This window comes from Arachis duranensis, chromosome 7 (assembly GCF_000817695.3).
Source record: "Arachis duranensis cultivar V14167 chromosome 7, aradu.V14167.gnm2.J7QH, whole genome shotgun sequence".
Classification (NCBI taxonomy): domain Eukaryota; kingdom Viridiplantae; phylum Streptophyta; class Magnoliopsida; order Fabales; family Fabaceae; genus Arachis; species Arachis duranensis.
The window spans coordinates 71,223,867-71,239,322 of NC_029778.3; the positions used below are offsets into that span (position 1 = coordinate 71,223,867).

Consider the following 15,456-nt stretch of genomic DNA (forward strand, 5'->3'; position numbering starts at 1 on the left):
CGCCATCTGCCATTATTGCTCGGCCCTTATGAGCTATAACTCGGTGACATTAATATCATCATAACCGACGTCCCAAATGGTAAGATAAAATCGGTTACGAAACCGATTTTATATCATTTAGAATATAACGGACGAATATATATGTCTATAAAAGAAAGGTAAAGTATCTTTTTTTGGGATCATCTTTCTGAACTTAACACTACACTGACTTAAGCATTGGAGTGCCTTTGCAGGTACACTCCGCCCCCTTTGCATTGCTCGCACACTCACACCTACAACGAAGATAAGGAACTCGGATCCTCAGAGGTGGACGTTCAGCCTTGCAGCATATAACTCGGCTGATCTTGAGGAGTTGAGGCCGACCAATTTCCCAGGCAAGATCACTAGGAATCTAAAATTGCAAAACTATGTATATTAACAAAGGAAGCTAAAATATATGAAAGTTTATACAAAGCAAGGTAATAAAAAGAGACAATTAAAGAAATACTTACAATGTAAATTGCAAAATCCAAAGGCAAGACTTGAAGTATAAAATACTACAAACCCTAATTAAAAATCCTAAGAGAGAATTTCCTAGTCTACGCTACTCTTACTCCTACTATGTATTTTTCCTACTCTAAGATGGCTCCCCTTCAAATGTGTTAAATCCCCTTCATATAGCATCCAAATTCAGCCTTCAAGCCTTCCAAAATGGGCCAAGAGGCCTCCAAATTCGCATAGCACATGTTTCATTAATGCAATCACGTGCAGGGGTCCGTGCGTCTGCACACTCGGCTGAAAGTTGACCTGTGCGTACGCATAGGTGCTTGTGCATACACACACATAGAAATACTCGCTTGTGTGCACGCACGCAGGGCTATGCATACACACACTTCGCTATGTGTGCTTTTCTTTGTTTTATTCATGTTTTCTCCTTTATACATGCTTTCATCCACTTTTGGCCATCCATTCTTGTCTAAATGACCTGAAATCACACAATAAATAAGTCATGGCATCGAATGACATGAAAGTGGAATTAATTTGCTCAATTTAACCACAAAAGTACATGTTTTCACATTTAGATCAAATTAGGGACAAAACACAAAAGTATGCTATTTTGGTGCTTAAGTGTAGGTTTAGGTGATGAAATCCACTCAAATTAGGCCAAAATATCTCATAAAATATAGACTCATCAATTTCCCACACTTAAACAATAGCATGTCTTCATGCTAAACCAACAAGGAGAAGGATAAAGGGACAAGCAACTTATTGAATGCAACTACCTATATGCATGCAAGTATGTATATACTATCTATACCTATATATCTATTTATAGTTTCCTATGAAGTTTGTGAAACAAACAAACAAATTCCCAAGCAAGTATATAGACATATAGGGTTAAGCAAAGAATTAATTCAATACAACCAAAATCTAAAGAATTGACTCAACTCATAAAAATAAAGCAACTTGCAAGAATGCATGATAAGAAGTATGGAAAGATAGAGTTGAGTGATCGAACCCTCTCTAGATATGTATACACTCTCAATGCTCGGTGTTTTAGAGTTTAATCACTCAAGTCTGCTCCTAATCATGCTTTCAAGGATTTACTTTTCATCTAACAATCAACAAGTATTTGATGCTTGAGTGCAAGTATCATGAGATCTTTAGAGAGTTGTAATGGGGTTAGGGTTAAGGTAGGATAAATATGGCTAAGTGGACTAGGAAATTGGATCTTTGATTAGCTCAAGTGTCCAACTCAACCTACATCAATCAAATAACAAAATATGCAGCCTAACTTCCCATAATCACACTTTTTATACACATTCATGCTTTAGTTTCTATTCAAAACACATGCATTTCTTATTTATTCATTTTTTTCTTTTCTTTGGGGCAACCTTTGTCCCCTCTTTTTTTTCATCATTTTTTTTCATGACAAATGCATATGGTTAAAGCAAATTGATACATGAATGTACACCCATTTTTCAAATTTTCAATAAGTATCCAAAGCAAAATTTGTCTCTACCAATGCTTGCCAAAGATTCCCCCACACTTAAATAACACACACACACACACACACCTTAACCTAAGATAATCAAAGATGCAATTCAAGGTAATCATGGTTTTTCGCTTAGGGTTGTGATGTGCTAACAATTAGAAGAAAGGGGATTAAAAAGTTCAAAAGTGGTTAACAAGGGTAGATGCAAGGGTAAGTCTATATGGGTGAGTGAGTTTAATTCAAAGATGGCCTCAATCATGCTAAATGCATTCAATACATCAAATATTGGAAATAAAGAATTAAGCAAAACCAAGATTACAATCATAGAGGAGATATAGCACACAATGAATAAAAATTATGGTTATAATGTGTAACCACTCATTAAGGCTCAACAACTCACAAGGTATTTGTTCTATCTCTCTTCTATGTTCCATAAAAAAATCATTCAAGCAAATTTAAAAATAATTTTCCAAATCAATGCAATAGAACGCCCTAAAAAAAATCTTGGAGAATTTTTGTTTTTTTTTCACCAAAGTTATTTCTTATATGTATGTATAATGTGATGGATGCAATTGTCAAAATTTTCCTAGTTGTATTCCTAATTTTCAACATCCAAAAATTAACATGAACAATTAGGACAAAATTGAACTAGGTAATATGCTATTCACATCATCCAATCACGACTTCTATCTATAAAATATATACTAAGAAAAAGATGAAAAAATGCAACATGCAATAACTAGAAATAAACTATGCATAAGCTAAGATATATATACTAGAAGAAAATGCAATGCAACAATCAAAAGCACTCTAAATATCTACAAGAAACATAATAAAAAGAAAAAAAAGTGCAAAGTGTTCAGAAAAGAAAGTTTACGCCCTAAAATGACGAATCCTCCCCCACACTTAAGCGTTGCACGGTCCTCTGTGCACAAACATAATTTGGGAATGACTCTGAAGCATTCCACCTTCAGTCGGTGGATATGGGGGCTTGGGTTGCTGTAGGAAACAAATAAAGAAGAATTGAGAAAAAATTAGATGTGTGTGGTATAGTAAAAGACAATGTGTGTATTCTAAATGTGCACACGATTTAGAATAATACACATTGATCAGGTAAAATGGTAACCACATAATCACAAGAGATAGCATGTCCTCAATTAGGTGGCATAGGTTGCACATAAAGAAGTAAAACATAAGGCAAAAGCAATCCTAGGTAACCACAAAAGTGAATTGAGTGTATAAGAAATTGGATATTGGAATTGTGCAAGTGAAAGCGCAAAATTGGTATAGGATAGCACAATAAACAATAACCAATTCAGTAATAAAAAGGAGACTACTTATCCATCATGAAACATAAGGAAAAAGTCACATGGTGAAGGTACTTGTTACAAAAAGTGAAAAGCTTGATATAAATCAAGGTAGGTCACTCAAACAAAAGCAAAACATTAACAAGGAGCAAGTACCGGTCATGTGATGAATTTAATATGGAAATCACGATGAGTGACGAACGGATTCCTCGTAGTTTAGAATTTCACACATAAATTCACGTTGCTAGTATAGCTTCTAAATCAACAAAGAATCCTTTCGTACGAAAACTTTGGTTGTCACAAGTAACAAACCCCTTAAAATTGATAACCGAAGTATTCAAACCTCGGTCGTCTCTTGTTTTCTTTTCTTTAGTTTTGTCTGTCTGAGTCTCATGGTAAAAGGAAAACAGAGTAAAGTTTGTAAGAAAAATCCAGTGAGAGGAAAAAGGTAGTGAGCAAAATTAAAGAAAAATTCATAGATGTCTCAGAGTTTCTTTGTACATCTGTATGTTGTGTTTCATGATCCTGTGGAGATTCCCTTACAAGTTAGGTTAGCACTTTGCGGTTGAAAGTTTGGTTGGAATCCAAGTCAAGTTCAGATTTAGGGATAGAATCTGGATTTGTCTCAGATAGGATTGGGTAGATCCTAGGGAAGAATTGGTGTTTGTAATCTGATGATTATAGTGAAATGCCATCACTGTTGTGATGGAGACTGGATGTAAGCTGCATTGCACTTAGCAGCTGAACCAGGATACTTCTTGGTGTGATTCTCTCTTTCTCTTCTACTCCTATTCTGTTTTTGTTGCATTGGAGACAAAAATGATAAATATCTCCTAACCGGTTACAAGACAAAAAGAAAATGTCTCTTGACTTGTTATGAGACAAAAACATAAATATCTCCTGAAGTTTCTTTGAAAAGGCAGAAATTAATATTCAGAAAAAATGGACTAAGATTCAACCCCCTTCTTTTAGCCACTGATTACCATTACCTCTGTCAAACACGATTTTGTGTCTCTGTATCCATGTTTTAGTGTCTTGTCTCTGTAAAAAAATGTAGCCTTTTAGTGAAGACTGTACCATTTGTTCTCCACCATTATTTCACATTTTTAATTCTTGTGTTACTTATTTATCAATAGTAAAAGTATTTTTTTCACAAATTTTATCTCTCGTTAATCTCACTCCTTAATATTTTTTTACTTAATTTATTTTCACAAAACTACACCCGACTCAAATGTATATTTTATATTTTAACATATATTTGATGGAAAATTTGGTGACTAAATTTTAATATACACATGATATGATTATATATTTAAAATTTTGATAATATAAAATAATTCTATATGTGTATTCAATTATATAAAGACATATTAATAAAAATAATTATTTTTTATATTAATTGAGTGAATAATCACCTAAAAAATTGGTATTACACACTTATATAAAATATTTTGTTATTACTATATCAAAATTAAATTATATTTTTTTGCATATATATATGGTGAATTCTATGATGTCTATAACTTGGTGCATAATTTTTACCTAACTTACTTTTTATGACAACTTTTGAATATTTAATAACTATTTACTTTTATACTTTTAAAATTAAATATTAATTTTTAACCCTTTTTAGTAAATTAGGCAAACACTTTTAGTACTTTTTTATATAATAGTTAGTTATGCAAATTTTGTTAAAATAAAAGTCACTTTTTTATATTTTAATAGTACTTTTATTAACAATTTAAAAAAATATTATTAAATAATAAAAAATTATTAATTTAAATTTAGTAATTCCTTTCGAAACACGGTAAAATAAAAAAAAAAAAACAAAAAACACATCAATTCTAAAATAAAAGAATAAGTTGAGCAACAGAATTAAATTACTCTAATGGTTAACTCACTAATACATTTAAATAAGTGAGAGATTCTAATTCAATCTTTAATAATTTTTTTGTCAAATTTATGCAATTTTATTATTGAAAATTAGTCCAATAATTTAGACTACAGGCAGGAATTGTAATAAAGAGAATAGGAAGTTCCAATTTTAATAAAATGACTTAAACATAAGGAAAGTAAAAAGGTAAAGTAAAAATTTAAGTGTCTCATCTTCTCTCATGCACACTTCTCCTGGCCATCTCCACCATAGTTGTTAAAGGGGTGGTTCTACCTTCAAATACTCATGCGTTGCTTGCTAACCAAATTTTCCATAAGAGGTTTGCTGCTACTGCACTTTTTTTGTTCGGATTTTTTTTCCATTCTCAGTTCTTCTTCCAGCCGAATCCACCACTTCTATGGTTCTCAAGCTTGAATCGGCCATGGTAGATTTGAGCATTTCCAAGCATCAGTCACATCTGGGCACTCCTAAAAACAATGAAAACCACTTTCTTGTGACCGATTGCATTTTGGGCACCACGGTTCGATGGATTGTATTTGGGCGTTCAACCTTTCTTTCACAGAGAGTCCTCCATGCATCAGTTTTCAGAGCAAATATTTTATTTTTGGTTGACAATTAATTTTCTATATGCTCCTACATAAGTCCTTTCTTTTGCATTGCTCTGGAAGATATTCAGTTGGTAGGTGGTAGAAATTAAAGGCTATTTTGTATCGTGAAACAATAGTGAAGCTGTCTCCTTTCTCCAACATCCAGGTAACTCTATCCTCTATCTAATGAATTGGAGTGTTGATTATAGCTGTAGCTATTTATGGATTGAAATTGGACTGAATTAAGTTCTGGTTCCATGTTCTGTTTGAATGTTGTAATTGTGAAACTCATTCTAGATTAGCAGTCATTGCAGTGGCAGTAATAAGAGTAATTAAAATATAATCCTTCACCCATGAGTCTTCTCGGATTCTGATGTTAAATCCCCTTTCTACTTCCCATAGTATACCTTTTTTTAGCACCTTTCTGCCCTCGATAATACTCCTCCAATCCCATGATGGGTTATTACCAACCTCTACTCTTAGGAAGCTTGAATTTCTGTAACATTTTCTCTGTAACACTTTACTGATGAGAGAATTAGGTCTGAAAATTAACCTCCAACCTTGCTTTGTGAGCATGGCAAGATTAAAAGCCTTCAAATCTTTAAAATTTAGTCCCCCTTGCATTTTTGGTCTGTAAGAAATCCTCCATCCGATCAACTGCATCTTGTTTTCTGATCTTTTCTGCCCCCACCAAAACTGGAGTATGGCTCTCTGGATCTCTTTAATTAGTGTCTCCGATAACTTAAAGCAACTTAGTATGTATATGGGTATCGCCGTTGCCACCACCTTAATAAGCACTTCGCATCCACTAGAAGATAATAGAGCCCTCTTCCAGTGGCTGAGCTTCTAAAACACCCTATCTTTAATGTAGTTAAATGTCACTTTCTTTAATCTCTGAATCGCTGCTGATAAACCCAAATATTTGTTTTGATTGGCAACATAAGGGACAAAGAGAATCTTTGCCAAATGGTCCTAGACTGGAATTGGTGTGTTCTTACTAAAGAAGACTGATGATTTGTCCAAGTTTACCTTTTGGCCACTAATTTCTTCGTAAGTCTGTAGAACCTGTAGTAATCTCTGGCATTTTACTTCTGAAGCTTTGCTAAAAAGAATTGAATTGTCTGCGAAGAAAAGATGAGTGATTGTTGGACACCTCTGATTGAGTCTTAAACCAGATATTTTCAGCATTTGTTCTTCTCTGTGGAGCAGATGGGAGAGTCCCTCTGTGCAAAACAAAAATAGGTAGGGAGATAGAGGATCACCTTGTCGTAATCCTCTACATAGTTTAAAATAACCATAAGATTGTCCATCCACAGTAACAGAGTAAGATACCGTCGTTACAAGTTCCTCAATCCACTTCATCCATCGATCATAGAAACCTAGCTTCTTCATCACCTTCTAAACAAAAATCCATTCCACTCTATCATAAGCCTTGCTTATATCCAGCTTTAATGCCAAATCATAATCTCCATGACTTTTATTTTTTAGAAAAAGCATGAAATCGTGTGCAATTAGAACATTATCACTGATCAACCTACCCTTTATGAAAGCACTTTGAGTGTCACTGATTAGTCTATTCATAACTGATTGAAGTTTGTGCACTAGAATTTTAGATATGATCTTATAAAAAATAGAGCTAAGGCTAATCGATCTAACTTGTTTCATAGAATTAGTGGCGACACCTTAAGTATGAGACATACAAAGACATATGTGAGTATGATTAAAAGTTTTCAAAATTTTACTTCCGTAGAAAAAGCTTCTAACAGCTACTGTCACATCTCCCTTTATTGTACTCCAAAAAAATTGAAAAATTTTTGCTGTGAATCCATCATCTCCTGGAGTCGAAAAAGGATTGATAGAAAATATTGCTGCTTTTTAGGTTCGGGTAACGTAGGAGACATCTCTATTTTTCCCCCGGGGAATCCAATCCTTAGAATTACCACTGCTTAGCTTTCAATTCGCCTTTGACCATCAAATGAAATGTGAATAACCCGCCCCCCCTCTATTGGGAGAACCCGAGTACTCTCTTTCGGATCCAGGAAAGAGCTCTCAGAGATCTTTTTTCTTTTTGGAAGATACAGGAGCGGAACAATAAACCTATTGATATTCGTAGGCTGCAACCCGCCTGCATGAAGCCGGAATCGCTAGTAATCGCCGGTCAGCCATACGGCGGTGAATTCATTCCCGGGCTGCCATTTCTTGAGATCTCTCTTCTGATTCAAAATCGTGGTGTAACGTGTATCCCCCCTGTTCCGTTCATGGAATAGATGAAATAAACCAAAAAATGTATTTTTGTTCAAGAATGAAATCTTATTGGAACTGTCCAGCTTAACTCAGTGGTTAGAGTATTGCTTTCATACGGCGGTAGTCATTGGTTCAAATCCAATAGTAGGTAAGTAGGTATAGGTCGAACTTATTAGCTACCATAGTCATTTCCTTTTCATTCACTGGCCTACACAACATTCTATCAGTGGCTGCATTTATTTTTTGGCGTATTCCATCCAATTCTGCAGTCGAGTCTCTAGGATAGCTTGTTGTGAATATATTTTCAAGGTATTTCTGTGCAACTTCTGCTCTTTCTGTCGGTTCCTTTGCCATATTCTCCTTTTCGTCCTCCAACTCCTTTATTCTATTTTTTTAGTTTCTCGTTTGAAACTTGGAATGAAAAAAATTAGTATTTTTATCGCCCCAATTGAGCCATTGCACCCTAGACTTCTCCCCCAATACCGTTCTTCTTCCTCCAATGCATCCTCTAGTTTAGTTTCTAAGATTTTGATAGCATTCTCATCTGCCTGAACTCCATTCTGCATTTTTGATTCTATCTGATTCTTGAGAATCTAAATTTTCTTCCTTGAATTAGATTTAGAGTGTTACTGCCATTGTACGATTGAATGTCTATGGTGCGGAATTTATAACTCACAAACTAACCGGCAAGTGCAATGGGTTGTACTAAATAATATCTCAGGTGAGTGAGGGTCAATCCCACGAGGAGTAATGGATCAAGCAACAATGACTGAGTGATTTACTTAGTTAGACAAGCAGAAAAGAGTGTTTTGAGAATCAATTACATTAAACAGTAAATTCAGCGAATTAATAAAGCAAACAGTAAATTGAGGTAAAATATATATGGAGAAAACAGTTAAGGCTTCATAGTTATCTATCTTCCGAATTGACTTTTCTTACTAACTATTTTAATCATGCAAGATTTAATTCATGGCAAACTATAAGTGACTAAACCCTAACTACTTAGATCATTTTAGTCTCCTTCAACCTTCATTAACCGTCAATTCCTTGGTCATTTAATTCCAATTAGAGGGTGAAGTTCAATTATAGTTTATATGCCACAGAAACCCTAATTACCCAAATATAAGAGGATTATATGTCACGTATCCTGTTAAGTCCAGATAATTAGAAGTTTAGGAAAAATTGTTTTCAAGTTGTAGTTCAAGTAAAGAGCTTTTTCACGTTATACAAGAACTTAATTAGAACCAAGGTCATACTTCCGTTCCACTCAGATTCATAAAATAAAGAACAAAAATAATTCTTGAATTATAAATCAGTACATGAATTAAGATAGAAAAATAGTAGTATCAATCCATACAATAGGCAGAGCTCCTAACCTTAACAGTGGAGGTTTAGTTGCTCATGGTTCAGAGAAAAAAAAACTAGGATTCAAGTAAATTACGGAATGAGGTAGAAGAGAAGAGAAGAGCCTGAAAGGCTGATTCTTTCCCCTTTTATATCTAATCCTAATTAATATAAATTATAATTTCTAAAACTAAATAATATCTTTTCCTATTTTAAAATAATATAAAAATTTAATCAAAATTACTTAAGCTTCATGCGCAGCTTTGCATGAGTGCCTGGGGACCACTTGGGGTATTAGGATCCATGCTGAACTTGGAAAACCTCAAAGTTCAGCGTGGAACAAGAAGAGGCCTCCTTATTAGTTTCCCTTGAACCCACGCTGAACTTGGATTAACCCAAGTTCAGCGTGGGATGATACGTGACTCTTCCTTTGTACGTTGGACTCCACGCTGAACTTGAAATTTCCCAAGTTCAGCGTGGAGGAGGCCGAATTGGATTTCCCTGGAGGGTTGGTGATAGCGCTAAACTTGAATAATTTCAAGTTCAGCGTGGAATGAACAACATCAATTCTTCATTCTCTAGCCTTGGCCTAAACTCCGCAAAATTTGTCCAAAATATTACTTGAAATAAATAGAATTGCAAACAACTCAAAGTAGCATTCATAGTGGCTAAAATGTATTAAATTTTGATTAAACTTAGCGATTCAAATGCAAATTCACAAAGAAAAGATAGAGAATATGCTCACGCATCAGGCTTCAACACTTCAGCTTTTCAGCTAGCTTAAACATTGGAGACCCATGAATATCTGTTATCCATGCCTGTTTGATTAAGTTAATCACCTCTTCATTTTCGTACCATTGCTCCTAAAATCTGAACCTCGTCTTTACCCTCATTTCTTCCCACCCGTATTGAAAAGAATGGCCTTTTGGTCTGAACCCGAATCGGATAAGTGTCCAAGAGTGGTTGCTGAAAATTTACCTCTCCACCCATTTGTAACAAGAGCTCTGTCCAATCTCTCCTTTATATGATTTTCTCTAAATTGAGGATTATTCCAAGTGCATTTATCTCCCTCATAACCAATGCCAACTAGGCTTCCCTCATTGATGAAATTTCTAAACTGTTGTATTGAAGTGCTGGATTTTTTTTCTCCCTCTTTTTCCTCTTGATTTTTAATTGCATTGAAGTATCCTATTATTGCCAACATTTCACTCCCTCCTTCCATTATCTGCAATAGTTTTGCAAATTGAAACCCTCTATTTGTCTCATCTGTATGCAAGTAAACTCTTACAATTTCCCATTTTAAACCCGCTTGCTGGTTCATTATGAAAAAATACACAAAGAAATGGTCATGTGTCCACTATGTGCACCCACACTTCATCCTTCCAAGCTATTGTTAATTCTTCAGACAGGTTCATTGGATCAACTGTAAAAATAAATTTGTAGCCTTCCCTCCTTAGCACTATCTCCACTGTCAAGGTATTATTTTTTGTCTCACAAAGAAATAATACCTCGGGAGAATAGGATCTAGAAATTCCTTTGATGTTGTTAACTGTTAGGAGTTTTTCCAAACTCCAACAATTTCACATCATCGCTTTCATCCCTCCTTGGGTGCCAATTGTTGGGTGGCACCCTCTCCCTTCTTCAGCTCTTCCTCTTTCTCATGACAAAGTTTTTTAACACCTATACTCTCTCCTGATCCTCCAGATCTCCTCTTAATACCTAAGACAGTTTGAAAACTATGTTTTTTCCTTGCTATTTGCTTCAGATTTCGTTTCTTAATCTCTCCTCCTGCTGCACTGAAGGTGAAGCATCCATCATCTAATTTAGACAGAGTTGGCTTTATTGATTAGGCCACTATGTTGCTGTCTTTATCTCCTTCTTCCCATGTTTCTAATCTCTTCCCCCCTTATTCCCTTCCATTATTCACATTTTTCGGCCACTTTGCACCTGTTGATCATCTTGTTTGATTTGTGAGTTCCGATTTTGAACAGAGAGACTTGCAAATTCTCTGATTCGGTTAACTGGGATTGATTTTTTCTGTTTATGTATGTCTCACTGCGCGGTATTAGGTTGATTCGGATTGTTGTTTTCATTTTTATCCTCTGCTCGCCTACCGAATTGATCTGCCCTTAGCCATGCTTCCCATTCCGCTTCTTCTTCTCCTCCTTGCGCTGTATTTATTAGGTTTTCTGAACATGCCTGATCTCATGCTTGATGCACCCACAACAATAACAAAAACTACTAATCCTCTCGTACTACTTGAGTTAAAGGTCAATAATTTTTTTTGTTGTTTCCCGAGATTCTTATGTTCCTCCTCAATGGTTTGTGATGTCTAGGAGGACTTGAATTTTTAAAATTCTCTCCTCCTTTTTCTTCATAGAGAAGACAACAACATCCACCACCTTTTTCAACGTCTCTCCTACCTTTTTTTCCCAATCTTTTGGTTCTCTCCTACCTTTTTTCTCAATCCTTTGGTTTTATATTGGTCCGGTAAATCCCACAGTTGTACCCATATAAGAACATGAGAGAATTCTGCATCATTGATAATTGAATCTTTCCTCCAACTTTTCAGATTTAGAATATAATTCTTGAACAATCAATGAGCTATTTCTCCACCCTGAACAATTCAATTTCATCCTTAAAGAAAAATTAGAATTTGTTACCTCCATGATTTAAAACACAGAAACCTTCTGGTTGTCTCCATATTGTGTTTAAAGCAGCCTCCAATGTACCTACACTGAATGATATGTCCGCCAGTAATCTTTCAATCAAACTTTTAGTACATAAATCTAATTCTTTTTTGATATTCTCATTTACAAAAGTTATGATCTGTTCCTTCTCTAATTCAGTTTGTCTTTTATCCGTTCCTTGTGAGGTAGCAAGAGCTGCTATTGTAATTATCGTTGATACTCTAGAAATTTTGACCAACAAAATAAGTATTTTCTGCAAACCCTAGCACAACTTGAAAAACCTTAGCAACAGAACAAATAATTGAATTTGAATATATTCTTTAATAATTTATTAGCCAAGGACAAACTTTTAAATAAAATTTTAATTCGAGACAAAATAATTATTGACTTACTAAATTAGAAAATACAGTGCGGAAAAAAATAGAAGTTTGAGCAACAATGTTATATAATAATAATACAGAAAATATTAACTACTTAGACAAATAAAACACCAAATACATGGTAAAGTGCTACGAATTCCATACCAAAGATACATAATTTATTCGGATACCATAAATTCCTACTAAAAGCATAAAATTGGGCACAGCAAAGTGCCCTTTTATTATTACAGAATCATTTAACTAAACTTGGCGGCCTCTTCACTCTAAACCAAACTTCTTTCTCATCTCAACAATGAAATCATAGACTTTGTTTTGATCAGGGAGTGAACTAGAGACACTTTCCTTCTGAAGACACCTCTTGGCCCAAGCAATGAATTTGGGACACTCTTTTTCTATGTTGATGTTGCCAAATGTCTCATATGCCTTGAACCAGCTGTAGAATGGAACAAGTGACACATCAACATAACCAATGTTGTCACCTCCAAAATAGGGCTTGTCACCAAGTTGATCCTCCAAGAGTTTAAGGGCATCCAAGAACTCTTTCTTCCCAGCTTCTTGTTCTTCTCCTTTCAGTGTCCATACCTTCCTTCCAGCATCATAAATCTGTTTGACATATCAAGAAATTAAATAATTAAATTAAAATGAAAAGTATTAGTTTTTTATGGATTTAACTTGCTTATCATTTTTAGTAATGAAATGTTTTTTTAACATATGATAAACAAAATTTTTTAACTCAAATGACTATTCAAAATGTTGATATGACTCGGCCTATGATTCTACAAGGGAATTATTCTTAACTAAAAAAATTTATTGTTCAACAACTGGTATACAATGAGGAAAACACCTTTTTATATATTTTTTCATAATGAAGAAGTTAAGCCTCTGATGAGGGACTAATCTTAAAGGATGATTAGTTTGAGATTATGGTCAAATAGATTAATACACTCATTTATTTGGAAAGTGGTTAATTTTGACTCAGGGACATAATTAATAAACAGGATCTTTGTCACACACTAATACATAAAAGCATGCAAATAAGGGGCAAAAGAACAAAACATAGAAACAGGAAAAGTAGCTTCACTACTTAAAAATTAGTATCGATTGGGAGAATATCTTAGTAAAGAAAAAGGTCCAAAATAAAGTGACATATGATATATTCCTTATCCAAATTGGTACCATTTTTGCATTTTGCTTTTTTACATGCAGCCCATCTATGTTCTAGACTACATCCAGAGGGTCACAAATTAGCTAGCAAGAAAGTATAATAACCAATCATTTGAGAGTTGTTCTACAACAAAAATATACATAAATTAAGAATTAAATTAAACATATATTAAAAAAGAAACATACAAAAAGATATTTGTTATCTAAATCAAAATATGTCAAATTTTTATCAACCAAGAAACAAGGATAATAGGCACAAAAAAGGACAGTTTCTATTTTGAGATTATTACAAAGATCACAGCACAAATTACGAAAAATCTCATTGACTATTACAGAAAATAAAATAAAATAAAAAATAATTTAAAACTAAAAAAGAATGACATTATCCGTTAATTAAATTACAATATTACTCTCAGGAAAAAGGAAGAGGGTAGGTACCTTCTTGTCGACAAAATCAGCCCAGAACCTAGCCTGAGCTCTTTGATAAGGATCAGAAGGCAACAAAGGAGATCTATCACTCCACACTTCATCAATGTATTGAACAGCAATTAGAGACTCACAAATGGGTTTTCCATTGTGAATAAGAACTGGGATTTTCTTATGAACAGGGTTCATTTTCAGCAACAGAGGGCTCTTGTTCCTCAAGTCCTCATCTTTGTACTCATACTTGATACCCTTTTCAGCAAGTGCTATTCTTAACCTCATCCCAAAAGGGCTTGGCCAGAAATCAAGTAGAGTTACTTCATCTGCCATTGTTGATTTGCAACACAAGAATGGAGAGATTGATAGAGTTTAAAGAAGAGAGAAGAGAGAAGAGAGAAGTAGAGAAGTGTTTTATTTTGTAGTTGAATGACTCTGCTCACGGGGCTGTTTATATTTATAGGCTGAAGCTGAAAGTTGGTACTGTGCACCTTTGGAATGTGATGATATTTGACTGTCAATTACTCAGTTAATTAAATTAATTAAATTAACATAATTGCATAAAGACGATTGATCTGTGCAACTTTACAACCGCCTGCAGCACAATTTTCTAGAATATTTGTGAAGGTATTAGTAGAAATTAATGTTGATAAAGAGAATCTTTTGGTAAAATAGTATTTTGGCCTGCAGGTTTAGATCAAATATTCAAATTTTAATTTGATTAATATTTTAAATATTTTATTTTAATTTTAAAAAATTTTGAAAGTTTTATTTAAATTCTAAAAAAAATTTAAACAATTTATTAATGATTATTAATCATTTTTTTTAAAATGTAAATTGTTGATATTTAATCATTAGAATTTAGAATTTTGTAAAAAAAATTAAAAAAATATTACAAGAGAATTTTAATTATATTTTTATAACACATAAAAAAATATAACTTAACTAGTAATATTATTAATTAACATCCACATCATTTATATTATTAACTATTAATATTAAATTTAATTTTATGACAATATTAAAACTGTTTAAAATTTTTTAAAACAAAAATAAAATATTTAAAACATTAGAACCAAATCAAAATTTGATCAACTTTAAAAACCAGAATAACAATTTACCTAATATTTTATTCATCAATTAATCATATTTGTTGAATTGTTGTTTTATAATTATTCATGCAATTAATTAAAAAATATTTTTTATAATATTATATAATTAGATATTATATATATACACACACAAAAAATTAAATCCTATTACTAATGCTTTTTTTATCTTAAAACTAATTTAATTAGTTATTTTTCGTATAGAATTCATTTGACCAGTTAAATTAAAGATGATCATTTATAGTTAATTAATGTAAATAATTCTTAATTTTGGTCAATATAGTATATAAAATTAGCTTATATAACTTAATTTGAGTCCATTAAATTCGATTTAATTAAATT

The 15,456-nt window shown here is 33.3% G+C and overlaps 1 protein-coding gene across 1 annotated transcript; it reads right to left on the reverse strand.

The window, feature by feature from the left end:
- Window positions 1–12,468: 12,468 nt before the first annotated feature.
- LOC107459865 (probable glutathione S-transferase) lies at window positions 12,469–14,418 on the reverse strand. The gene is made up of 2 exons (XM_016078162.3): window positions 14,024–14,418; window positions 12,469–13,024 (listed from the first exon to the last, which is right to left on the reverse strand). Exons 1-2 carry the CDS (start codon window positions 14,336–14,338, stop codon window positions 12,680–12,682), a joined length of 660 nt encoding a protein of 219 aa, XP_015933648.1. The 5' UTR covers window positions 14,339–14,418; the 3' UTR covers window positions 12,469–12,679.
- Between the last annotated feature and the right edge of the window lie 1,038 nt (window positions 14,419–15,456).